This window comes from Chelonia mydas, chromosome 8 (genome assembly GCF_015237465.2).
Source record: "Chelonia mydas isolate rCheMyd1 chromosome 8, rCheMyd1.pri.v2, whole genome shotgun sequence".
NCBI classification, from domain to species: domain Eukaryota; kingdom Metazoa; phylum Chordata; order Testudines; family Cheloniidae; genus Chelonia; species Chelonia mydas.
The window spans coordinates 1370447-1395577 of record NC_057854.1 but is presented as its reverse complement, the minus strand read 5'-3'; the positions used below and the strand labels follow the sequence as shown (position 1 = coordinate 1395577).

The 25131-nt window shown below is 67.7% G+C and overlaps 2 protein-coding genes across 2 annotated transcripts; one reads left to right on the top strand and one right to left on the bottom strand.

The window, feature by feature from the left end:
- Nucleotides 1-924: 924 nt before the first annotated feature.
- SNCB (synuclein beta) lies at nucleotides 925-17772 on the bottom strand. The gene is made up of 6 exons (XM_037907888.2): nucleotides 17564-17772; nucleotides 17023-17153; nucleotides 6558-6596; nucleotides 6028-6146; nucleotides 2798-2875; nucleotides 925-1598 (listed from the first exon to the last, which is right to left on the bottom strand). Exons 2-6 carry the CDS (start codon nucleotides 17141-17143, stop codon nucleotides 1569-1571), a joined length of 387 nt encoding a protein of 128 aa, XP_037763816.1. The 5' UTR covers nucleotides 17144-17153; nucleotides 17564-17772; the 3' UTR covers nucleotides 925-1568.
- An 880-nt stretch (nucleotides 17773-18652) lies between these two features.
- On the top strand, nucleotides 18653-24078 carry EIF4E1B (eukaryotic translation initiation factor 4E family member 1B). Its single transcript, XM_037907202.2, has 7 exons — nucleotides 18653-18713; nucleotides 19624-19721; nucleotides 21820-21915; nucleotides 22354-22417; nucleotides 22773-22886; nucleotides 23327-23466; nucleotides 23803-24078. Exons 1-7 carry the CDS (start codon nucleotides 18696-18698, stop codon nucleotides 23915-23917), a joined length of 645 nt encoding a protein of 214 aa, XP_037763130.1. The 5' UTR covers nucleotides 18653-18695; the 3' UTR covers nucleotides 23918-24078.
- Nucleotides 24079-25131: the final 1053 nt, after the last annotated feature.

Here is a 25131-nt window from a genome sequence, read left to right as displayed (position 1 = left end):
CCAGGACCGACCCCTGGGGCACTCCACTTGACACCGGCTGCCAACTAGACATGGAGCCATTGATCACTACCCGTTGAGCCCGACAATCTAGCCAACTTTCTACCCACCTTATAGTCCATTCATCCAGCCCATACTTCTTTAACTTGCTGACAAGAATGCTGTGGGAGACCGTGTCAAAAGCTTTGCTAAAGTCAAGAAACAATACATCCACTGCTTTCCCTTCATCCACAGAACCAGTAATCTCATCATAGAAGGCGATTAGATTAGTCAGGCATGACCTTCCCTTGGTGAATCCATGCTGACTGTTCCTGATCACTTTCAGGATTGATTCTTTGAGGACCTGCTCCATGATTTTTCCGGGGACTGAGGTGAGGCTGACTGGCCTGTAGTTCCCAGGATCCTCCTTCTTCCCTTTTTTAAAGATGGGCACGACATTAGCCTTTTTCCAGTCATCCGGGACTCCCCCGTTCGCCACGAGTTTTCAAAGATAATGGCCAAGGGCTCATGTTGAGCCAGGTCCAGCCCGTCCCCATGCACCAGCCATGGGCTCTTCCGAGTGCTGGAGCAAGGTGCCGGGGAGGGGGGATCCCTGTGGGTGAGCTGAGGAGACCCTGCAGGGTGCTGACTGCATGCACCTGGGGGCTGCTGGGGGACAAAGACACCCTGCAGCATGAGGCAGAGGCTGGGACTGGCTCTGAGCCACGCTCCCCCTGCCCCTCAGGGCAGAGGCCCAGGTGAGCATGTCCCCTAGGAGCTGGGCTCAGCATGGTGATTTGCCCCCTGACCTGGGGCAGGGGCTTAGCCCAGAAGCCCCTGGCTGGAGGCAAGTGCCTAGCACCCCCTTGTGGGGTGTGACCCCATGCCCAGCCCTGTGGGTTACACACCATGACCCTGCCCCAGGAAGAACAGACCCACACCAGCAGCTACAGACAAGAGCTGGCTTTATTCACGGACGGGGCAGCTGTGTCACTGGCAGCTGCCCCGAATCGCACACGCAGGACGGGGGGGGGGATCCATGCCACGTCACAACACAGCATCGGGGGGGGGGGGGGCTCCTTGGGACGTTGTTTGGTGAACACAGACACGACAGCATGGGGGGGGGCTCACAAGGGCATAAACGATCCATCCGAATATCAAAAAAAGTTCCACGAAGACAGGAGCAGAATCACCGTGAGGCACGTGCAAGCGAATGTACAGCAGCCCTGGGGGCGCGCGCTCACCAGGGTCCCGGCGGCCAGGCCGCTCGGCTGCACTAAACATGCGGGGGACGGACACGGGGCCGGCCGGGCTTATGGCACTGGGAGGGACGCAGGGCGACAAGCCGGGCCTCGGCCACCCAAACCGCTCCGGGCGGTTGGCCGACGAGTTCTCTGAGCACTACAGGACACGACACAGCAACACGGCCTCCGGCGAGGCCCCTGGGAGTGGGGCTGCAGGAAGAACTTGTGACTTAACGGGGTGGAGGGTCCTCGCCATCGCCCCCTGCGCTGGCACCTGCCCGGGGAGGGGCACGAGGGGGTACTGTCATTATTGTGCTGCTGGTGGAGGTGGCGGGGTGGGCACGGCCATTACGCCTCCGGCTCGTACTCCTGATAGTCCTGCAGAGAAGAGACCGTGCCTGGCGTGAGCCGGTGATTGCGCCGTGCCAGGGCACCCAGCTCGGCCTCCATGTGGGCAGCAGCTCTGCAAGCTTGGGCCTGGCCGGGGGCTGCCCCAGGGCCCTTGCCCCCAGCGCGTGCTGGGGACCAGCTGCCCTGGCACCTCAGCAGCCACCGCGGAGCAGGTTAGCAGAGACCCTGGGCGGGACGCGGCCTTGCTCCACCTGGGGCTGTGGCCCTGGCTGCCTTCTCAGAAGCCTTTGCGGCTGGCTGGACCCCCCGGCTGGTCTGCACCAAGGCAGCGGACCCAGCCCCAGTGCAGGGGAGAGCAGCCTCTGGGCTGCTCCGACTGGTGCCCTGTCTGCCCCTGGAGCCAAGACCCGCCGGGCGCCGAACGCTCTGACCACGCCCTGGCCCCGGAATGGGCCCTGCTGGGGGCTGCTGGGAAGCCACGACACCAGCACCGGCCAGGCTGGGCAGTGCCTGCCACGGGGGCTTTTCCACAGGCCAGCGGGGCAAGGGACTGGGCCTGCCCCCTCGAGCGGCCTGAAGGCACACGGGTGACATCTGTCCCAGCGCAGCCTGCTCCGACCTGGGGCTGTGACCAGGCTGGTGCCTTTCCCCTTCAACAGGGCAGGGTGTGGTGTGAGCTGCTGGGGCTGGGGGGGTCTCACTACGCTCAGCCGGGGTGTTACCCAGCTCACTGGGTGGGACAGTCCCACGGTGCAGAGGGGCTGCAGAACGGGGCCTATACTAGCTCCCAGCCACAAAGAACTGCAGCCCCACTGGGCCTTGGCCCCCACAGCCTGCCCTGCCCAGGAGCTCCCAACTCTGCGAGGGGCTTGGCCTGGGCTCCCGTCCCTGCTCCAATGGGCCGCATGGGAGAGAGTCCAGGGCAGGCCCGTGGCCGTGCCCAGTGCCCCAAGGTTCTGACCCCCTGGCCTGGCCCCTGGGTCAGGGCTGGGCCTGCGGAGGGGAGACCCACCAGAACGTGTCTGGGGAGGGGTCTCTGTACCCAGGGCCACACGCCGCCCAGGCCGAAGGGCTGAAGCTGCTGTGGAGTCCAGGGTGCGGGCAGCAACGTGGGAGGGAGAGGGTCAGCGCTTTGTGGCTGGTGCCATGGGCCAGGTGAGCCCATCCCCCAGGCATCTGGGCTCCTGCCCTGCAGTGTCTCTCCCCCCGTGCCCCTGCCCACGTACCTGGGGCGGCTCCTCGTAGTTCTCACCCTCGGGCTCTATCAGTGGTTCCTCCACGGCCTCCTGCCCGACCTCCTCAGGCTGCAGGGGAGAGGGGGGTGTCAGGGGCAGTTCCTGGGGTGCCCCACCGCTGGGCCCAGAGACGTGTGTTACTGGGCTTTGGCCAGTGCCCCTCACTCCCGACCTGCAGCCCCCTGCCAGCCCTGCGGTGCCCCTCACTGACGACCCACAGCCCCCTGCCAGCCCTGCGGTGCCCCTCACTGCCGACCCGCAGCCCCGGCTATCCCACCCCGGGGCTCCCTCACTCCTGACTGGGCTCTGACTGACGCATGGTTACTAATGGATTTCCAGGGGGCAGCAGGTGCATCTTGGTGCTGCTCAGTCTCTATTTGGCTGGGGGGCTCCAGGCTTGGCCCCCCCTGGAGCTTGCAGGCTGCAGGCCACACGCCCGTGTGCTCCCTCCCTAGAGCTCCCGGCTTGGGGACCCCCGGTGCCAGGTACGTGCTGCCCCTCCTAGGGCGCAGCCGCTCCCTTTTGGGGAGGTGCCCAACCCCCTCTGCTCAGGCCTGGGCTTCCAGTTAGATTCCAGAGGGTGGATGGGCCCCAAAGCCCCAGCAAGTGTGGGGACCTGCCCCTCCTCCAGGGCTCACGGCAGAGGGGTGGGGGGCAGCAGGGCTCTGGGGGCCAGGGGTGGGGGGCAGAGGCTCTGGGAGGCAGAGGGGTGGGGGAGCAGCAGGGCTCTTGGGGGCAGGGGTGGGGGCCCCAGGGCTCTGGGGGATGGGGTGGGGGGAAGTAGGGCTCTTGGGGGCAGGGGTGGGGGCACCAGGGCTTTGGGGGACAGCCCCGTGCAGCTGAGCGAAGGCACCGGCCCGGCCCCACTGGTCTCCAGTCCCGCAGCCCGGAGCTTGGCTGGTTGAGGGGGTGGCTGGGCGCTGCCCGCGGTGCTGCAAGGAATGGGGGGCAGAGGGGCTGGGGGCAGTGCTGGGCACCAGGCTCCTGGTGCTGAGATGGGTTGTGGGGGGGAGCCAGGCTGGGCCATGCCCTCTGGGCCCCTGGGCTCCAGCCCTGGCTGGCTGCCCCACACTGGCCTGTGTGTCGGGTTTGGGCTCCTCAGCCAGGGGGCAGCACCCCTCACAGCCTGGTCCTGCTGACCCACAAGGGGTCCAGCTCCACCCGGCGGCTGGGCCTGTGCAGAGCCCCCTGCCTGCCCCCTTGGGCCCCATGGGCCCTGTGCTGGGGCTCGCTGCCCTGCCCCCAGGAGTGGCTCAGCCACGTCCTCCCCTGCCCTCCCTGCGGAGCTCCCCGCTGCCGTGGCCTCCTTGTTTCAGCTGTTGCTATTTTCGGATAAGCTGGAAGCGAACGGCTCATTGTGGCAACTCGGCTTGCGGAGGCTGCAGCTGTCGGGCACCTCACGGCTCGCACGGCTCCAGCGAGAGCAGCCACGGCAGTGCCCGTCCCTGCACGAGCACACACCCACGCACGGCCTTTACACGCACCCGTCCCTGCTCGTCCCTGCACATGCATGTGACGAAGTGGGACTGTTCTTAATGTTTCCTCTGAATAGTGTGGGGGTGCCTCAGTTTCCCCTATGCAGTACTTAAGTCTAGGTGGTGGGGTAAGGGTGTATGATCATTGCAGAGCCCTAGAGGGCAGGGGTGTGCAGGGGTCTGGACACAGACAATGGCCGACACCCTGTTTCCTGGCCACTGATGGCCTGGGCCCTTCCCCCCTGCAAGGTGAGAGCTAAAGGGTTGGAGAACAAGGGAATCAGGTGACCTCCTGGCCAGGGAAAGGGACAAAGCCCAGGGGAGGAGGGGCTGGAGGGAGTTTCAGTTTGGGGCTGGCTGGAGACATGGAGTGAAGGGCAGATGGGGTTGTCTGACTCACGGCCCCCCAAAATGGACCCAGCTGAGGGGTCCTGTTCTCTGCACCTACAAGCTCTGTGTTAGACCATGTTCGTGTCGTCTAATAAACCTTCTGTGTTACTGGCTGGCTGAGAGTCACGTCTGCAGAGTTGGGGGGCAGGACCCTCTGGCTTCCCCAGGACCCTGCCTGGGCGGACTCGCTGTGGGAAGCGCACGGAGGGACAGAGGAGGCTGAATGCTCTGAGGTCAGACCCAGGAAGGTGGAGCCGGGTGAGCTGTGTGTCCTGCAGACAGGCTGCTCCCCGAGAGGAGACTGCTCCAGAGTCCTGCCTGGCTTCATGGGGAGTAGTTCCAGAGCATCGCCCGGGGACCCCGTGACAGTGCACACACCCACGCACGGTCTTTACACACACGCACACGTCCATACATGTCCCTGCATGTATACACCCTTCCAAACACACATGTCCATGTACACACGTGCCCACATACGTCCATGCACCCCCGTCTCCACCCGCCTGTGCACGCATCCCAGCGCATCCCTTCTCTACCGGCTGGGCACACCCACGCACCCACTCAGCAATTCCCTGCCAGACAGTGGTGGTGCCGTCCTGGCCTCCCACCCAGCCGCGACGGGGGAGTCACTCACTCAGCGAAGGGCCGCCTGCTTCTCTTGCTGCTCCCCAACCGGCCAGGCCTCGCTCATCCCGCCCCGGCTGGGTTCAGCTGCAGGGGAAGCCAAACCAGCTGCACTGAGGGGCTCATTGTCTGCGGGCAGCTGGGCAGCCTGGCTGGGGCTCACGGGGGCTCAACCCGATTCGCAGTTGGACTTTCCACCTTCCAGAGGCTCGCCCCCCTGGCACAGACTGGGCCCTGCTGCACCTGGGGAACTCCCTGCTGCAGGGCGAGCTGGCCCTTGACCTATGCCAGGTCAGCTGCCCCCCACTGGGCTCCAGAGAGGGCATCTGGGCCTAGCGGGAAGGAGGCAGTGAGGAGCTCGGGGGAAGCTGGTGAGAACTGGCCAGAGCTGGGAGCCCCTGAGAAACAGGAGGCTGGGGCAGGGCTCCCTGGAGAAGGGGAGGCTCATGTTTGGTCAGGGAGCTGGAGTGGGAGGGTGGATCCCCTGAGCAGGGGTGGGGAGGCAGAGGGGGATGGGAAACCGGCTTTTGGGGAATTACTGCAGCAGTGCCCGGGGTGTGTGTGTGTGTAACAACCCCTGAGATGATGTTCCTTTTCATGGGCAGAAGACAGGGGAAACTGAGGCAGGTGCAGTGGGCAGGGCCTGACAGCCACCCTGTGGACATGGGTGCAGAACCCCCTTGGTCCCCCTGCAGAGGCGGCAGCCCCCGGCTCGCTGCAGGGGACACTCACCTTCAGGTCAGTGGGGAACTCCTCCTTCTTGACCAGGCCGGTGGCGGCCGCGATGTTCCCGGCCCCCGAGATGACGGCCCCTCCCAGCTGGGACGCCTGCTCCTTGGTCTTCTCAGCCACTGGAAGAGGCAGGCGGAGCCGCGTTACAGCGCCCAGCCTGGGGGTGGCGCCCCTCGGCTGCCAGGGAGGGCCTGGCTGGGGCTAGCACTCGGGGGGCCTGGCTCCCGGGCCTGTGCTTGCACTCCTAGCCCCAGCGAGCTCGAGGGGGTCAGGCACCTCCCCTCCACCCCTGCGTGTGCCTGGGGGGCAGACTCATCCCCCCCCCCCCCAGGCTGGGGCCATGGGGCGGCCTGAGACCGTTCCTCCCAGCTGGGTTTCAAGCCCTGGCCCAGCAGCTCCCAAGCCCGTGTTCTGGCCCCCGTTACATAAGGGGCTTGGGGCCGGTGACATCACAGCCCCCGATAAGCCTGAGCTCGTTAGTGCAGCCGCCCACGCGTGGCACGGGGCTGGGGGACTAGAGCAGCTGGTACCTGAGGTGACGCCTTGCACCACGCCCTGGGTTTTGCTTCCTAGAGAGAGCGAGAGAGAGGAGGGGGTTAGAGGGGCCGGTGCCAGGCGGGGCCGTCTGGGGCTGCCCGCGGAGGGACCGTGGTGTCCGTACGGGCATGTGGGGCAAAGCCCTGGCTGCAACTGCACAGCATAGGGGTCCACCGCACAGCCCTGCTGATGCCCTTCGCCCCGAGCCCGCACCCCCTGCGACCCCAGCCCACGGCTCCTTCAGCCCCACGGCACGGCAGCCTGGCACTACCTGGGGCAGTGGGAGAGCGCAAGGCGCAGCCACCTGGCCCAGTCCCTCGCTGGTCCACGCTGGGCGCGCCAGGCTGGCTCATGCCAGCACCCCCTCTGTGGTGGGCTGGGGGGGCTGGCTGCAGCTGGGGCAACCAGCCCTTGTACTGCCACCCCCCGACACACACACCACCGCTCACCCCAGAGGCCCTGGTCTCTCCGCCGAGATGCTGGCATCTCCCTGGGGATACCCCATGGGGAGGCGCCGGGGCGGGGGCAGGTTGGGGGGTTCCTGGCTGTCCCAGGGGTGCCCTGCACACATGGTGTCCACACCCTGCGGCAGGGGGCATGCGCTGAGCTGGGCTTGCCAGGGAGGCAGCTGGGGTCTGGCCAGGACTCGCCTCCCCCCCCCGCTTTGGGGTGGAGGCTGCTGCTGCAAGGGGGAGCCGTGGGGGTGCAGGGGGTGTCCTGGCCTCTGGATACTGCTCACCCAGCTCCCTGTGCAGGCCAGCCCAGGGGGGACGATGGTTTGGGGGTCTGTCGCTAGGAGAATTGCCGTATCAGGCCTGCCCCTCTGTAGGGGTGACCCCAGCGGCTAGCAGGGGAGTGCCAAGGGCGGGGATCCGGGGAGCCCTTCCCACTCTGGGCTGAGGGCCGGGGGGTTCTGGAGCAGTGGACGGCTATTGGGGGGGAAGGGGGGCAGGACAGATGTGTGGGGGGAAAGGAACTGATCGGCTGGCCAAGGCCACAGAAGGCAGCCAGGGCTGAGCGACTCCATGAGGGAGAAGCTACCCAGCCTGTGGACATCTGCCAGGGCAGGGACCCTGGCTGAGCCCCGCTGGCCCCCAGGGACCCCGCGGGGCCGTTAGTGCCCGTGTTTTCGGGGAAGCCGTGCGCCCTGTGCACAGAGCGTGCGATGCCGTGCGGGCTAGGTGTTCCCCCGCGCGCCCTGTGCATGGAGCGTGCGAAACAGCTGAGTGCGAGAGAGCAAGAGGACAGTGAGAGACAGCGAGAGCCCGAGAAAGAGCTGCAGAAGCAGCGGCAGCATGAACTGGCGGTGGGGGAGCGGAGCGGCCTAGGGGACCTCCCAGGGGTGAGTGGGGATAGACCCCGGGGGGCCAGTTCCGCAGGGAACCTCGAGACTAAACTGCTGCCCCTGGTTAAGGGGAGGGGGGGGGATGTGGATGCCCACCTCACTGCCTTTGAGCAGGCTGGCGATTTGAACCAGGGGGACCCTACGGAAAAGCCCCGGTGTCTAGCTCCCTTGCTGGGTCCCAACGCCATAGACTCCATCAGCCAGATGGATGGGGAGGTGGACAGGCTCCCACTCCTGACCCCAACCTATATGTCTGTGTGGAGTCTCCTGGGCTCAGGCCCCTTGGACCCCCAGTGGGAGCAGGAGGTGATGGTCAATGGGGAGACATTCCTGGGACGGCGAGATCCTGGGACGGAGAGAACTGTTGTCAGGCCCTGGCTGGTGCAGCCTCAGATGCTGAGGGGCTGTGTGAGCTGGGTGAGGGTCCCAGGGATGAAGCCCCTCGCTCTGCCTATGGCCCAGATCCCTGTGCAGACCCAGGAGGGGTGGGGCTGGCTGGTCGTTGGGGTGCTCCAGGACACCAGCTGCGAGACCCTGTTATGGGGCAACTGTGTCTCTTTGGGGCAGGATCCAGGCCCTGCTCCGGTAACTGCCGAGGGTTTGAATTTGAATCCAGGGAACCAATTGGGGAGAGGGAAATGGTCAGTGAAAATGCAGATGACCTGGCTGGCAGCAGGGAGGAACGGCTAGGCTCAGGCTACCTGCCTGCCTGTAACCAGACCCCTGGGGCTCCCCGCCCCCCTGCACACCGAGTGGGGGCTCAGGCTGGCTCTGAAGCTGTAAGGAGAGCAGGGAGCTCGCTGCCTACCCCCCCGGGACAGCAAGGGCAGCGCTGAGCCAGGGGGGAGGTAAGACCCCAGCTGAGGGGGGGGACCCACAGGCAGGGCAGGTCGGCTACCAACCAGGTTTGCCTGGTCCAGAGGCGCTGCTGGGAAGTGATCCCACGGCAGGGAGGGAGCGACCCGGGACAGGGCTCAGCGGGGCTGTGACCCCAGGCCCAGCCAGCAAGAGGGAGCAGGTCCCACTCCCTCCCCAGCAGCTGATTTCCAGACCGAGCCGCAGGAGGATCCCTCCTTGGAGGAGCTGAGGGGACGTGCTGGCCACAGGCTGCAAACCCCCGTGGGGAAGGCTGCAGGGACAGATTCCCGTGGGAGAAGGGGTCCCTGTACCGGGAAGGGGCTCCCCCAGGGGAAGTAGAACTGTGGGGGATCAGGAGGCCGCTGGGGGTGCCCCAGAAGTATCACCGCAGGCTGTCGTACCTGGCCCACGATGTCCCTCTCTCGGGACACCAGGGAATCCAGGCCCCAGGCAGCCGTGACGGGCCCGGAGTCTGGGACGCAGCCCCGCAGCACGGCAGGTCCTACGACCCCGGCCAGAGCGGGGGGAAGGCCGGGATAAGGGTGAAGCCCGCTTGAGACCCCTGCCCATCACAGGGGAACCTTTCCAGAAGGTGGCCATGGACATAATGGGGCCCCTCAGCAAGGCGACCAGGGCAGGGAAGAAATACGTCCTGGGGGTGATGGATTTCGCCACCCGCTACCCAGGGGCTGGGGCTCTGTCCTCCACTGAGGCAGACACCAGGGCAGACGCGCTGCTGACCATCTTCAGCAGAGGGGGAGTCCCCAGCAGGGTCCTTACAGACCAGGGGTCCAATGTCCTGTTACCCGGCTCCGGGGCTGGTGGGAGAAATGGGGGGTCTGGCCCACCTGGGCCTCTGCAGGTCACCCTCCGTCCCACGGGCTGGTGGAGAGAGTCTATGGGGCCCTGGGGATGATGCTGAGGGCTTTTATGAATCAGCATCCACAGGATGGGGACAAGCACCTGCCCCACCCGTGATACGGGGACGTGCCCCAGGAATCCACCGGGTTCTTCCCTTTCGAGCTGCTGTATGGGAGGAGAGTGAGGGGACCCTGGACCTGGTAAGGGACAGTCGGGAGGAGAACGGGGAAGACCCCCGGTGGATCTCTTCCCTGAGGTGGGAGCCAATCCTCCCATCAGGTGTCCCCCATTCAGAGTCACTGGGAAAACAGCCCAGAGCCTGGAGAGAGAGGTCAAGGACATGCTGGCTTTAGGGGTGACCCATCTGTTCAGCAGCCCACAGGCCTCAGCCATGGGGCTGGTCTCCAAGAAAGACGGGTCGATCTGATTCTGTGGGGACTATCAGAAGCTTAATGCCATCACCGTGTCTGATGCCTATCCCAGGCCTAGGCCTGGGGAGATTCTAGACAAGCTGGGGGGTGTGACGATGTGACGCAGCAGGGAGGGGGGAGTGTTGACCTGGGAATGTGCCCTGGGGACGGGAGACCTGAGAGCCTGTCACCTGAGCCAGGAAGGGGAGGGGGAGGTAACACCTCTGCCCAGGAATGTGGACGGAGGCTGCAGCAGGGAACCTGCTCGGTGGGTTTAGTTTTCAGTTTGGGGCTGGGTGGAGGAACACAGGGAACCCCAGGGCTGGGGTCTAAGCTCCCTGCTCCCCCAGAAGGACTTGACTGAGGGGTCCTGGGGGTCCCCACAAGCTCTGTTTTGGACTGTGTTCCTGTTGTCCAATAAACCTTCTGTTTTACTGGCTGGCTGAGAGTCTCAGTGAATCCCAGGAAGAGGGGTGCAGGCCCCGGACTCCCCCACACTCCGTGACAGGGGGGGCTCATTACCTCCCTACTATGAATCTCCCCAAAGGTGACTGGCAAGTGCCTTTGGACCCAGATGCCAGGTTGAAATCTGCCTCCACCCCTTTGGGGCTCTTTGAGTTCCTGGTCCTGCCTTTCGACCTCGAAGGGGCATCGGCCACCCCCCAGCGCCGGGTGGATCGGTTACTGAGAGGGTGGGTGAACCTGGCCCTGGCGTCCATTGATGACATCTGTGTCTTTAGCCAGATCTGGGAGGAACACGTGTCCCAGGTGAAGAGGGTGCTGGGCTGCCCCAAGGAGGCAGAACTGATGGTAAAAGCTGGAAACTGTAAGGTGGAGACAATCAGAGTTTGGTCCGTTCCCCAGACCAAGAAACAGGGCCAGGCCTTTACCAGGATGGTGGGGTACGACCAGAGGTTTGTACCCCACTTGAGCTCCCCAGCTGCCCCCATCACTGAGCTATGTAAGAAGGGGAAGCCAGACAAGGTGGTCTGGACTGAGCTGTGCCAGGGGGCTCTCTGTGCGCTGAAGGAGGCCCTAATCCAGGGTCCGGTAAATCTGGTAAACCCGGACAGTGCCAAGCCCTTTTCAGTGTTCACCGAAGCCTCAGACGCAGGGCTGGGTGCGGTGCTGATGCAAGTCGATGCTAAGGGAGGGGAGACACCCCATCGGGTACCTGAGCAAGAAGCTGCTGCCCCAGGAGCGGAATTACGTGGCCATAGAGAAGAAATGCCCACCTGTGGGGCAGGCCCTTAAGAAGCTGCAGCCGGATCTATGGGGCGGTGGTTTGCGGTGTCTACTGACCCCTCTGCCCCGATGTGGCTGCATCCAATGAAAGGGGCTGATGCCGAGCGGCGGGAGACAGAGACACATGGCCAGAGGGTGGCCAAGGTCAAGATGGGGGCTCCTAACCAAAAGAGCCCGAATCACAGTCCTCCAGTCTGGAGCACTGGGAGAAGACCTGATCCCAGATTGGGGTTGTGGGGTGGCAAACGGGCACTGGCAGCATAAACCTTCCCACATGCGGCCTGCGAGTGCCATTGAGCACACCCGACCTAAGGGGCGGTGTGAAACTGGAAGGGCCTGGTGTAACTCCCACCAAGGAACGGGAGAGATGTTGGGGCATCCATGGAAACGTTGGTGGCTTCAAACTTCCCCAGGTCACCGGCTAAAGTGACCCCGCTCAGTTTGGTCTCGAAAGGGGGAGAGATGTGACAAAGTGGGAATGCTCTTAATGTTCTCTCTGGATACTGTGTGAGTGCCTCAGTTTCCCCTATGCAGTTCTTAAGTATCTAGGTGGGGGGATCAGGGGGTGTGATCGTTGCAGAGCCCTAGAGGGCCAGTGTGATGGTGTCGGCACAGAGAATGGTCAACACCCTGTCTCCTGGCTGATGGCCTGGGCCCCTCCTCTGCAAAGGTGCCGACTGAAGGGGTTGGAGAACAAAGAGATCAGGTGGCCTCCTGGCCCAGGAAAGAGACAAAGGCCGGAGGAAGGGCGGGAGAGTTTCAGTTTGGAGCTGGCTGGGGAAATGGAAGGAGGCCCAGATGGGGCTCTAGCCTCCCTGCCCCCCAAGATGGACCTGACTGAGGGGTCCTGTTTCCTGCACCTACAAGCTCTGTGTTAGACCATGTTCCTGTCGTCTAATAAACCTTCTGTGTTAGTGGCTGGCTGAGAGTCCCGTCTGACTGTGGAGTTGGGGGGCAGGACCCTCTGGCTTCCCCAGGACCCCGCCTGGGTGGACTCGCTGGGGGGAAGCACACGGAGGGGCAGAGGAGGCTGAATGCTCCGAGGTCAGACCCAGGAAGGGGGAAGCCGGGTGAGCTGTGTGTCCTGCAGACAGGCTGCTCCCAGAGAGGAGACTTCCCCAGAGTCCTGCCTGGCTTCGTGGGGAGCCGTTCCAGAGCATCGCCCGGGGACGCCGGGACACCAGCCCTGAGCTCGGGGCTGGGCAGCCAGGACCCGGGGGGCAGCTCAGGCGGGTGCTAGATCCATCTGCAGCCCAAGAGCCTAGGAACTCCCAGGTTGGGGCAGTGGCCAGCAGTCTGAGTGGCTGGGAGGGGGCGTCGTGGGGAGGGGGCGCCGTGGGGAAGGGGAGCTGTGGGGAAGGGGGTGCCGTGGAGAACGGGGTGCCATGGGGAAGGGGGGACACCGTGGGGAAGGGGAGCTGTGGGAGGGGGCACTGTGGGGAAGGGGGTGCCGTGGGGAAGGGGGTGCCGTGGGGAAGGGGAGCTGTGGGAGGGGGCGTCGTGGGGAAGGGGGTGCCGTGGGGAAGGGGGTGCCGTGGGGAAGGGGGGACGCCGTGGGGAAGGGGAGCTGTGGGAGGGGGGAGCTGTGGGAGGGGGGCGCCATGGTGCTGCTATGGGCGGGGGGCCGGCGGGGGCGTTGCGAAGCCAGAGCTGGCGGACCCCAAAGCTCCACCGCAGGACGGCGGCCCCTGGGCTGGGCTGGGGGCAGTTTCTGAGCAGAGATCAGCCCAGGCAGGCCCGGCCCCCCAGGTGCTGGAAGGCAGAGCCCAGGGACCAGGCTGTGGTGCTCAGCCGGGGCTCCAGGGCACGACCCTGGGAGCGTCCAGCCACGGCGTGAGACAGGCCCCGTACGGAGCAGACGGGCTTCCCAGGCGCCCGCTGTGGTGAAGCTGGAGCTGCAGGGGCAGGTCTGCCGTGAAACTGACTCAGAGCCTGGGGGAAGGGGAGGACCTTGAACAAGACTCAGACAGCGCCACCCCCCCCAGCTGGACGCTTCAGGGATGCCTGCTGGTGCCCGCGGTGGGATTCTGCTCACGCCCAGCGCGAGGACAGTCCCAGCAGCACAAGGAGGGGCCAGCGCCGCACCCAGGAGGTGCTGTGCTGGCCTGGCAGAGGCTGCCCTGCAGCGGGAGGCAGCCAAACATGGCCTCTGTGGGAAGAGGACGCGAGGGAACGCAGGGTCCCTGTGCCCTGGGTCCAAGGCGGGTGGGGGCAGTTCTAGCCTGCAGAGAGTCACTTACAACATGTCTGACACCTGCACACGGACTCAGGCTGTCCTGACGTGACTGAACTGGGAGCAGTCCCGCGGGCACCGAGGGCACCGTCCTCACCCGCTGGGAATCCCAGCTCGCCCGCCAGGGTTAATAATGGATTCACGGGGCACGTCTGTGCTAGATGGGGGCAAGCCCTGGCTTTGCCAGGTCACACGGGGTAGCAGAAACGTCAGTGTGAAGAGCAAAGCGTTAGCACCATTAGCACATCGCAGCACCCCCAGAGCTCGTTAGCATCTCCAGGGCAGAGACCCACGGACTGAGGGACCAGAGCCTCAGTTCCAGTGTCCAGCAGGATCCTCGAGCCAGAGACAACAAATGCTGGGGTAAGAGACAGAAGAGCTGAATGCCTGAGTCTGCCAAGAGCCTAAGGCCATAGCTGTGAAAGGGGAACTGCCCTGTGCAGCGCAATTCCAAGGCCCATGGCTCTGGGGGACCCTGCCAACCTGCCCCACGGGGACAGAAGGGCCCAAGCAGATACTCCTCAGCTGCTGGGGTGCCTATGGTGGGGAGAGAGATGGACCCCTGCAGTTCCCAAGGGGAGTGGCATGGGGCCGTGGTGCAGGGATGGAGGGTCTGGGGCTCCCAGTGCTTGCCCCATGGATGCCCTGACGGGCTGAGCTCCATACTGCCCCCTGCTGGGGCCAGCCCAGAGGAACTGCTCCTCGCCCCACTCCTGAATCCTCCAGGAGTGCACTGGACAGGAGACCCAAGCTGCCGTGATTGGCCACGCAGGTCACGTGGGACTGGTGCAGCCCCTGGTTGGGCGTACGGGATTCGCGGGAAGCAGGGATTGCCCGCGATGGCTGCCCCATGTGCCCCATTTCCTGCCCTGCCCCAGAGCTGTGGCTGGGACCCGTGGAGGTGGGAGAGGCCACAGGTTAACATCTCCCTTCCTTTCTGCTCCCCCAGCCCTGCCGGTGCCCCTCAGTCCCGACCTGCAGCCCCTGCTACACCAGCCCTGCGCCCCCTCCCTCACCCAGCGCTCCTCCCCGCTCCCTACAGCACCCCCTGCTGGGAGCAGCCAGGAGCACCTCATCCAGCCAGCTCTCCTGCCCCACATAGGGGCACTCCTGCTGGGAGATGTGGGCGGAGGGATCTCGGTCTCCCTGGCGTGGGCTCTGGGGCAGCTGTTTGTTCCTCTCCCCTCCAGCTCGTCAGGACTAAATCAAGTCCCTCCCCAAAGTGGCCTCCTCCGGGCCCCGCGCCATCCGCCTGCAGGGTCTCTGCCCAGCTTGAGGGGCGAGAGGTGCCAAGCTGTGGTGGGGCAGGCTTCCACAAGCTGAGCCCCCTGGGTGCGCGCTCAGCCCCCAGCCCCCCGACAGCCCCTTGGCCTGCTGGGCATGAATCCCCATGAGCAGAGCCTGGGCAGGGGGCTGACTTGGCGGGGTGGGGGGTTGGGGGGGGCAGTGCCAGAGCAGGACACCCCTGCGGCGGGGAGGGGGCTGGTCTGGGAGTGTCTGGAAAGCAGCCCTGCCAGGGACTTCACGCTCCCCAGCCCAGGAGGCTTTGGCTGCCGGCTCCCCATCAGACCAATGCCCCGCTTTGCACAGAGCGCGGGGGGCTGAGCCCTTAGCTCCTCATTCCCCCAGCCTGGCTCACCCCGACTCGAGCACTTAACAGCAGCGCCTCCCTCTGGGCCAGGCCAGGACTGGAGCCGCACCCAGCACGGCTGCCCCGCTCCCCACAGCGCCCCCTGCAGGGAGAGGCTCAGGCCGCAATAGCTGGGAGCTCCCCCCAGCGCCCCCCGCAGGGTCGTTCACTAACCGCGGGAGGATCTAGGGCGTGGGAGTTGGAGTCCCCTGCCCCTCGGCCGTTCAGTCCGCGTGTCCACCAAGCAGCTTTCCTGGCCCTCATCCCCCCACGGCCGAGCGGCGTCACCACGAGCCCCCGGGCCCTAATGGAGAGCTTCCCCCATACAGCCTGGGCCGGCCAATCCACAGCAACGGGCCCAGGCCCGGAGCTGGGGCAGGCAAGGAGCAGCAGGCCCCAGACACCCCATCATGGCCCGATCCTCAGCACATGGGGAGCTGCTGCTTCCTGGCCGGCGGGGACAGGCCAGGGCAGCGAATGCGGGTACTGAGGAGCTCTGTGGGGCCCTGGGCACAGGGGGCTCTTGGCTCTGTGCCAGTCTGAGCGGCCTGAGCTTTGTAGGGGGGACGCGGGCACCAGCCAGCCAAGACAGAGCGCACCTCCTGCCCACGGCCTGGGCGCCAGCAAGCCCCCCGCCAGTGCCCCCCAGGGCCCCAGGCCCACCAACCGCTGAGCTGCCCAGAGCACCTGGCAGCTGCCCCATCTCAGCTGGGGGAGCTCCAGGCACGCACGTGGCCGAGACCTGGGCCTGGCATTTCACTGGGGGACCGGCAGGCTCCACGGGCCGCCCTTGGAGATGGGGGCAGCTGTGGGTGACGTTCCCGGGCCTGGGACCCCCTGGCTCTGGCATCCTGTCCTTTGCCCAAGGGCTGAACCTCCCCCGCCCAGCTCCAGTGCCTGGGCTCCGCCTGGCCTGCTGCTCCCAGCGGCTGGCAGGGCGGGGAGCCCCCGGCACCCCCAGCGCTGGATGCAGGCACTGGGCCTGCCCCTGCCCCGGAGCTGTGGGCAGAGCCTCACCTACCTGCCCCATCCATTGCCCCAGGCTGCTGCCAGCCTGCACCCCTCCCCTGGGCTCTGCCAAGCCCCCCGCAGCCTTACCCGCTTACAGTGCCCCCTGCAGCCTTACCCATGTGCAGCACCCCCCGCACCCTTACCCATGTGCAGCGCCCCCCGCACCCTTACCCGCGCACAGCCCCCCCGCAGTCTTACCCGCGCACAGCGCCCCCCGCACCTTTACCCGCGCACAGCGCCCCCCGCACCCTTACCCGCGTACAGCGCCCCCTGCACCCTTACCCGCGCACAGCGCCCCCCGCACCTTTACCCGCGCACAGCGCCCCCCGCACCCTTACCCGCGCACAGCGCCCCCCGCACCCTTACCCGCGCACAGCGCCCCCCGCACCCTTACCCGCGTACAGCCCCCCCCGCACCCTTACCCGCGTACAGCCCCCCCCGCATCCTTACCCATGTGCAGCGCCCCCCGCAGCCTTACCCGCGCACAGCGCCCCCCGCACCCTTACCCGCGCACAGCGCCCCCCGCACCATTACCCGCGTACAGCCCCCCCCGCAGCCTTACCCGCTTACAGCGCCCCCTGCAGCCTTACCCGCACACAGCCCCCCCGCAGCCTTACCCGCTTACAGCGCCCCCTGCAGCCTTACCCGCACACAGCCCCCCTGCAGCCTTACCCGCTTACAGCGCCCCCTGCAGCCTTACCCGCACACAGCCCCCCTGCAGCCTTACCCGCTTACAGCGCCCCCTGCAGCCTTACCCGCACACAGCCCCCCTGCAGCCTTACCCGCTTACAGCGCCCCCTGCAGCCTTACCCGCACACAGCCCCCCTGCAGCCTTACCCGCGCACAGCGCCCCCCGCAGCCTTACCCATGTACAGCACCCCCTCCTTGGTCTTCTCGGCAGCCTCCGCCACCCCCTGCTTGGTCTTCTCCGCCGCAGCCACCACCCCCTCCTTGGCCTTGGACAAGCCCTTCATGAACGCGTCCATGGCGGCGGCTCTGCATGGAGACAGACCCGCAAGATGGCTCCGGGAGCCGGACCGCTGCCCGCGGTGCCCACAACCCCCCCGTGCCATGGCAACCCGGGCACAGCTGTACCCCCACCCCGCGGCGCAGGGAGCGGCTCCCGGGCGCACCCCGCCTGGGGCCGCTCGGGGCGGGGGGCGGACGGACCCCCTCCCGGCCCGGTTCCGAGCGTAGCGCCCCAGATCTCGGCTCCCCCCTCCATGGCCCGCCGCCCCCCGCCCGGCTCCGTGTCCTTGAAACGCAGGAAGGATGCAAAGAACCGCGGGGCGGGGGGGCAGCTCCGCAGCAGGGGCACAAGCCAGGCGGCTCCCGGGGGACGGGGCAGGTGCCGGCAGGGGCCGGGGGGTCCCTGCCCCCCGCAATGAGGGGCCCGCCGGGCTCACCTGCAATCGGCGATGGCGCTGGGCTCGGGCGGCTCAGCGCGGCTCTGCCATGGAGCGCTTCGCCCTGCTGAATATTGCGCTGCGCCGCGCCGCCCCTCCTCGCTGCCCGGATGAACGGGGACCCGCAGGCCGGTCCCCGGCCTGGCTCTTGCGGGGGCGGGGGCTCCCACAGCGCCGGAGGGAGGGGCTCCCCCACTCCACACACACCATGTGGCTGGGGGGAGGTGGAACAGCTGCGCTGCGGGGGTGCAGGGAGCGCAGTGGGGCAGGGCTAGGGGGGTGCAGGGAGCGCAGTGGGGCAGGGCTGGGGGGGTGCAGGGAGCGCAGGGGGGCAGGGCTGGGCCAGGCAGGGAAAGGGGGCTGCAGGAGAGGCAGGGATAACCCACAGGCTTGGCCCTTGTGCAGCCCCCCGCAGTCCCCGGGTGTGACTCAGACAGGGCAGCCCAGGGAGCAAGTGGCCCCTGGTGTCCGCACCCCCAGATGCAGGTGGCACCTGGGCCAGGGCAGCCAGTCCTTCTGCTCGACCCAGGCCCTTTATCCAATGATCCAAAGCAGCCAGGATCCCTGCCCCCCACGTTCATTCTGCTTGGGGCTGGAGCGATGCTTGGGAAATCAGAACCAGGGCCCCACACTGCACAGCCCTGGGCCCTGGGAGCCTCTGACAGCCCTGACCTCCCACGGCTGTGGTCAGAGGTCAGCGTCGCAAGGTGATTACAATAATCCCAGGGGGCCAAACCTGGAGACCGTCTCCTTGGCCTGGTGTAAGGTGGGGAAGGCTCCCTTGCAGGACAGGATGCACTGGCAGCCCCCAGCCGGGGGAAGACAAGGTCTCTCTCTCTCTGCCATTGGCAGAGCACCCATCTCCGCAGCATCTGGGCTGCCCCAGCCCTCACGACACCTCCTGCCCCATGGCCCTGGCCTTGGGATTTCCCCCCTCTGCCAGCAGATTCTGCTTCATCTCCCTGTGACGCTCCCAGGGGACAGAAAGTCCCTGCCAGCTGAGAAAGCGGGCCGGGCAGGGGTGAGACCGCGGGGAGGGCTGGCTGCCCCTGCCCCCCAGGGAGCTGGGCCTTTAAGAGTCTGGGTTCCAGATAAAAGGAGCTCTGCAGGGGGTGGGTCCTACTCTGGGAAGATGGCTGCAGCTGAGATGGTGAGTTGCACCATGGCTGCCTGGCTGCTCTGAGCCCCGCCTGGAGCTCCCCCTCCAGCCTGAGGTGCCAGCCCCCCATGGCACTTGTGTGGAGCCAGAGCCCTGGCCCTGCAGTGTTCCAGGGAGACCCCTAGCAGCCTGTTTAATGTGCCCTGTTGTGGGGGTGGCAGGGAGAGGCCTGGCTGGAGGGGACCTGGATCTGGGGTGGGCTGGTGTTCCCCCGACACTAGCCCACACGTTCCTGCCCTGGTGCTGGGAGGAGTGACTCTGCCAGCTCGTTGGGGGCCTGGGCAGGCTGCTCCCTGCCGTGTGCTCTGCCCAGGGCAGTGCCAGCCCCTGGGTTAAAGGGTCTTGGCACGTGCATGTCTCAGATGGCTGCGGGCAGGGAGATGGCACCGGCGTGGCTGGAGGAGAGGGGGGACTGGCTTGACACACCAGCCCTGGGGCAGGCTCTGCCTGGGGCATGGCCCAGCCCTGCAGCGGCAGTGCTGGGGGGCAGTGGAGTGGAGGGAGGCGCTGCGCTAGCTGTGGGGCTGAGGCTGTGGAGAAGACAGCAAGCAGCGACCTCTGCTCACGTGCCAGGCCCTCTGCCCTGCGGTGCTGCCGTGCCTGGGAGGCTGCAGAGCTGCTCTGGGTGCTGGAGGCCTGGAGCCTGGCTCCTGCCCTGGGGACGCCAGCGAGGCCCTGTCTCAGGGCACCTGGGGCCCTGGCAACCATGTGGTTAGTCTCTGGGCATGGGGCTGGAGCGCTCCGCACCCAGCGCTTGTGGGGCTGGGCTGGGGTGAGGCTGGCTTGGTTACTCACGGGGCTCCACTCGCCCACCCTCTGGGGTCCCCTCGAAGCCGTCCCTGCCCTCCAGAGTCTGCCATGCCCGTGTGCCCTGCCCTGCGCCTTACGCCAGTGTGTGCAGGGGGCCGCGCTGCACCGGCGAGAGGAGCAGAGACGGCGAAAGGCCCGGAGGGAGGCGCTCGCTGCTGAGATCTCGGACAAGCACCCCCTGCAGAACAGGTACCGGGTGGGCTGGGGGGGCTGCACCTTGTGTGGGGGGGGCTCCCCTAGTGCCTGGCACTCCCCTGTATTCCTGCCTGCTGTCCCCCACCCCACATGGCTCCCTCCTCCAGCTGCTCTGTGCTGCTGCTCCCCTGGGTGCTGCGGTGAAACACCCACGCTGGGGCTAGGCTGGTGAGGGGCCCTGGGGGTGCCGTGCCCCACGGAGGGGCTGTGAGCCTCTGGTGCTTGCCCGTAGCCGCAGAGCGGGAGGTAGAGGTGGCTCTGATTGCCAGGTGGAAGCCCCTCTCGGACACCCCCCAGCTTTGGGGATAGGCCATGTGGGGTCCTGGACTTCAGAGGGGTCACGGAGTCTGATCATCCCATCTGACCCCTGTGTCACTGGCCCCCAGCATCCCCCTGCCCCCGACAGGAGACCAATCTCCTAGATCACAGCAGGCTGGACAGGGACGGACGAGGGGCAGGGCACCAGAGACTGAGCCCTGCAATGGCAGGGAGAGGGTTAATGGGAGACGACCCCCCCCCCATAATCCTGGTGAGTGACCCGCACCCAGCGCTGCAGAGGGAGGAGCCCCGGGGGGGGGGGGGTCACTGCCAGTCTGACCCGGGGAAATTCCTCCCCGACCCCACCCCTGGTGACCAGTCAGAGCAGCCAGCCAAGCCGGGCCCTTGGGGTGGGGGTGGGGACGGGGACAGACCTGTCAGTGAAGGGGGGCGACTTGGGTTTGGTTAGATTGGCTGGGGGGGAGCTGGTAGAGTGAGGGGGGTGGCAGAGGGCTGCCTGGCTGGGTGGCCAGAGATAGTGTGGCTGGGGGGGGGGGGGGGCTGGGTGGGCAGAGGGGTGTGTGGCAGGGGCTGGCTGGCCGTGTGGGGGGCCGGGTGGGCACAGGGCCGCGTGGCAGGGGCGGGCTGGCCAGCATGGGGGGCCGGGTGGGCACAGGGCCGCGTGGCAGGGGCGGGCTGGCCAGCATGGGGGGCCGGGTGGGCACAGGGCCGCGTGGCAGGGGCGGGCTGGCCAGCATGGGGGGCCGGGTGGGCACAGGGCCGCGTGGCAGGGGCGGGCTGGCCAGCATGGGGGGCCGGGTGGGCACAGGGCCGCGTGGCAGGGGCGGGCTGGCCAGCATGGGGGGCCGGGTGGGCACAGGGCCGCGTGGCAGGGGCGGGCTGGCCAGCATGGGGGGCCGGGTGGGCACAGGGCCGCGTGGCAGGGGCGGGCTGGCCGCGTGGGGGGGCCGGGTGGGCACAGGGCCGCGTGGCAGGGGCGGGCTGGCCGCGTGGGGGGCCGGGTGGGCACAGGGCCGCGTGGCAGGGGCGGGCTGGCCGCGTGGGGGGCCGGGTGGGCACAGGGCCGCGTGGCAGGGGCGGGCTGGCCGCGTGGGGGGCCGGGTGGGCACAGGGCCGCGTGGCAGGGGCGGGCTGGCCGCGTGGGGGGCCGGGTGGGCACAGGGCCGCGTGGCAGGGGCGGGCTGGCCGCGTGGGGGGCCGGGTGGGCACAGGGCCGCGTGGCAGGGGCGGGCTGGCCGCGTGGGGGGCCGGGTGGGCACAGGGCCGCGTGGCAGGGGCGGGCTGGCCGCGTGGGGGGCCGGGTGGGCACAGGGCCGCGTGGCAGGGGCGGGCTGGCCGCGTGGGGGGCCGGGTGGGCACAGGGCCGCGTGGCAGGGGCGGGCTGGCCAGCATGGGGGGGCCGGGTGGGCACCGGGCCGCGTGGCAGGGGCGGGCTGGCCCGCATGGGGGGCCGGGTGGGCACAGGGCCGCGTGGCAGGGGCGGGCTGGCCAGCATGGGGGGCCGGGTGGGCACAGGGCCGCGTGGCAGGGGCGGGCTGGCCAGCATGGGGGGCCGGGTGGGCACAGGGCCGCGTGGCAGGGGCGGGCTGGCCAGCATGGGGGGCCGGGTGGGCACAGGGCCGCGTGGCAGGGTGGGCTGGCCGTGTGGGGGGCCGGGTGGGCACAGGGCCGCGTGGCAGGGTGGGCTGGCCAGCACAGGGGGCCGGGTGGGCACAGGGGTGCATGGCGGGGCGGGCTGGCCGGCACGGGGGTGTCTGACCGATGTCTGCTCTCTGCTGCGTGTGGCTCTAACCGGCCCTGCCCCTCCCTCCAGGTGGGCTCTCTGGTTCTTCAAGAATGACAAGAGCAAGATGTGGCAGGCGAACCTGCGTCTGGTCACCAAGTTCAGCACCGCGGAGGATTTCTGGGCGTGAGTCCCCCTCGGGTCCCTGCTGCTGGGGCGGGGTTGCTTCAACTTCTGCAGAGGGATCTTGGGGGCTCCCCTGTCCGAGCGGGGCGACCGCCCCCTGTGTGAGGCCCTCATGGGCAGGAGGGTCAGACTGCGGGCATGGGAATGAGGCAGCTGGCGCATGTCCCGGGGGGGAGCGCAGGGGTCGGGGCTGGCACTTACGGGCTCATGCCCCCAGCCCTGGCGTCTCCCCTGGTGTCTGCATGGGGACTTCGCTCCCGTCTGTGCCCGGGGCTCGGCAGAGGGAGGTTGGGGTTCAGTGTCTCTGACCTGTGGGGGCAGGGGTTCACCCCTCTGGGCCCCAGGTGGCGTTGTGGGGGGCGGGTGTCCTAGGGGCTTTGTCACCAGGTTCTTCTGTCCAGCCACTAACCTGCTCGTCTCCGGGCCGGCGCCGGGCAGGCTGCACAGCCACATCCAGCTGGCCAGCAAGCTCACGTCAGGCTGCGACTACTCCCTCTTCAAGGTAGGCCTCTTCCCCCCCCCCCCCCCGCCCCACAGTGCCCATCCTCGCGGCCAGGGGACACCCAGGGGTGCCCAAGAGCCAGCTGGCCCCCGGGGGTGGGGGCTCGCTGGGTCTGTCTGTGTGCGCCAGGGCTCCGGCGGGCGCTTGGCCCTGCCCAGTCCGAGGGATCTCGCCCGGCTGCCCGCGGGGGGTGAGGCAAGCTGAGGGGCTGGTCTCGTCCCCTCTGGGGCGGGGGCAGCGTGCCCCCGCGGGGAGGGGCTCAGGGTGCGGGAGAGGCTGTCAGGAAGGCTGGGGGTGATTTTGGGGAAGGCTGGCGGCTGCCTGCGCCCCTTGACTCGGCACCTCCCTGGCCCAGGACGGGATCGAGCCCATGTGGGAAGATAACCGGAACAAGCGGGGCGGGCGCTGGCTCATCACGCTGGCCAAGCAGCAGAGACACACGGAGCTGGACCGCTTCTGGCTGGAGACGGTGAGAGCGAGTCGCAGCCCTTGTGCCCCCGTCCCGCAGCTGGGCTGGGTGGGTTCTAGGCCCCCCTCTCTGCCCTAACCCTGGGGCTGGGGCCCAGGGCTCCGCTGGCCCTCGGACAAGTCCCAGCGAGGGGACCCCTCTGCACCGGGGTCCCCTCTGCCACAGCTTCCCCCGGTGGGGCAGGAATCCTCGGCAGCTCCCCCCATTCAGCCCTTCAGGGGCCTCTCGGATCCGGTGCAGCCGGCTTCTCCCATGGGGGGCCTATGGGGCTGCCGGGTTGAGCCAGCAGCTCCCTCCTTGCCATGGGGCAGAGTAACAGCTCCTCAAGGGTGTCGCGCTGCCCGGCCTGGGGGATGGGTGCTGGCCTGGCCCCCACCCCCCACCCCGGGGAGCAGGTGCCGCAGACCCATGGTGACCCAGGGGACTCCCCCCGTGCACAGCTGCTGTGCCTGATCGGCGAGACGTTCGGCCCCTACAGCGAGGACATCTGTGGGGCCGTCATCAACATCCGGGCCAAGGGGGACAAGATCGCAATCTGGACCCGAGAGGCGGAGAACCGGGACGGGGTCACCCACATTGGGTAAGGTGGCTCCGATGACTCTGTCGGGAGGGGGGGAGGGCTGGGCACAGTGCTCCCCAAATGCCCCTTGCTAGGCAGGCCACGGCCCCCAGAACCACGGGCCGGGCATGGGACTCTGCAGGCCAGGCGCCGAGCTGGGATCAGCCTGGAGGCCGCCGGGAGCTCCCTGCTGGCGCTGGGCAGGTGGGCGGGGGTGCTGTTCTGCGTTAGTACCTCTGGCTCCCCAAGCTGGGACCCGGCCCCGCGGCTCCCGGGGCTGAGGGGGGCCCTGCAGCCGGGATTCCCAGGGGCGTGGGGGTGGGCAGGGCGGAACCCAAGAGCACGCTCTCTCCCCAGGCGGGTGTACAAGGAGCGCCTGGGGCTGTCCCACAAGGTGGTGATCGGGTACCAGGCCCACGCGGACACGGCCACCAAGAGCGGCTCCCTCACCAAGAACAAGTTTGTGGTGTGAGTGCCAGGCTGGGCTCCTGGGACTGCCGGCAGCGCCCCACCCGGGGGAAGGTTGAGGCGGGGGCCTTCCCCCGGCGGGCTGGGCTGGCACGGGATGGGGGAGGGCTCTGCCTGCGGTGGGAAGCGAGATGTAAATTCCCACAATGCAAGTGCTGCATCCAACCACTGACTCTGTGTCTGCCTGTGGGGTCGGGGGGCTCACTGCTGGGCCTCGCGCCCCCACCCGCCAGCATCCAGCTGTGCAGGCCAGGGGAGGCCTGGGCCAGCTCCAGCAGAGGAGGCTTTGGGAGCACGGAGGGGAGGGTGCAAGTGAGCTCCAGCACTGAAGACACCTGAGCAGGTGCCCGCTGGTGCAGGTGCCCAGAGGGGAGGCTGTGCCCACCTGACATGGAGAGTGGATGTGCCCCCCGGCGGTGCCTAGGGTCCAGCCCCCCTGCTGCTACCAGCCAGTACCCCCTGCTGCAGCCCTGCCCACTTCTGTCCCCTGCCCAGGGGGCTGGGCACCAGTGCTGGCCCTGGGGAGAGCAGTGCCCACGACCTGCTGCTGAGCAGCCTGGCGCAGGGGAGCTGCCCCACAGGGCTCTCCTCTCTCTCAGCTCCTGCTGCAGCAGGAGTGTGGGGGGGGGAGGGGGCCCCACGCTGCATGACAGGGACTGGAGTCCCGCCAGGCTCCTGCTCCTTCAGGCCACGAGAGGGGACAGAGCAACAGGGCCGCCACCTCCATGCCGTGCCCAGCCTCGCCCTGGTGGTTCCCGTGGGGTGCCTGCTGCTGGGCTTCCCTGGGTGCTGGGGTGGGGGGTGGGAGGTCGCAGAGCACCCAGCTCCACTCCAGGCTCTGCTTTGGGGGCACCTGGCTTGGCTCTGGACGGGCCCAGCTGAGCCCAGGCAGCCTGTCCTCTGCTGCCTCTGGGCAGTGCTGACCCGGCAGCTGGGTGGGCTGCTGGGGAGGAGCCCAGATGCAGAGCTGCTGCCCCCCCCATGCCCTGGAGAGAGGCCTTGATGCCTGGCAGGGGTGGGGTGGAGGCTGAGGTGGGGCCAGCATGGGGGGATCCCTCCAGGCCCCTGGTCCTGCCCTCCTGGAAAGCAGAGTCCAGCTGGGCTGCTGAGGCCAGACCCCAGAGCTCCAGGTGGGTGGAGCAGATGGAAGGTGGGGGCTGCCTGAGCACCGGTGGGGGGGAGGGTACAGTGACTCGAGGGGCCCAGCAGGCAAAGGAG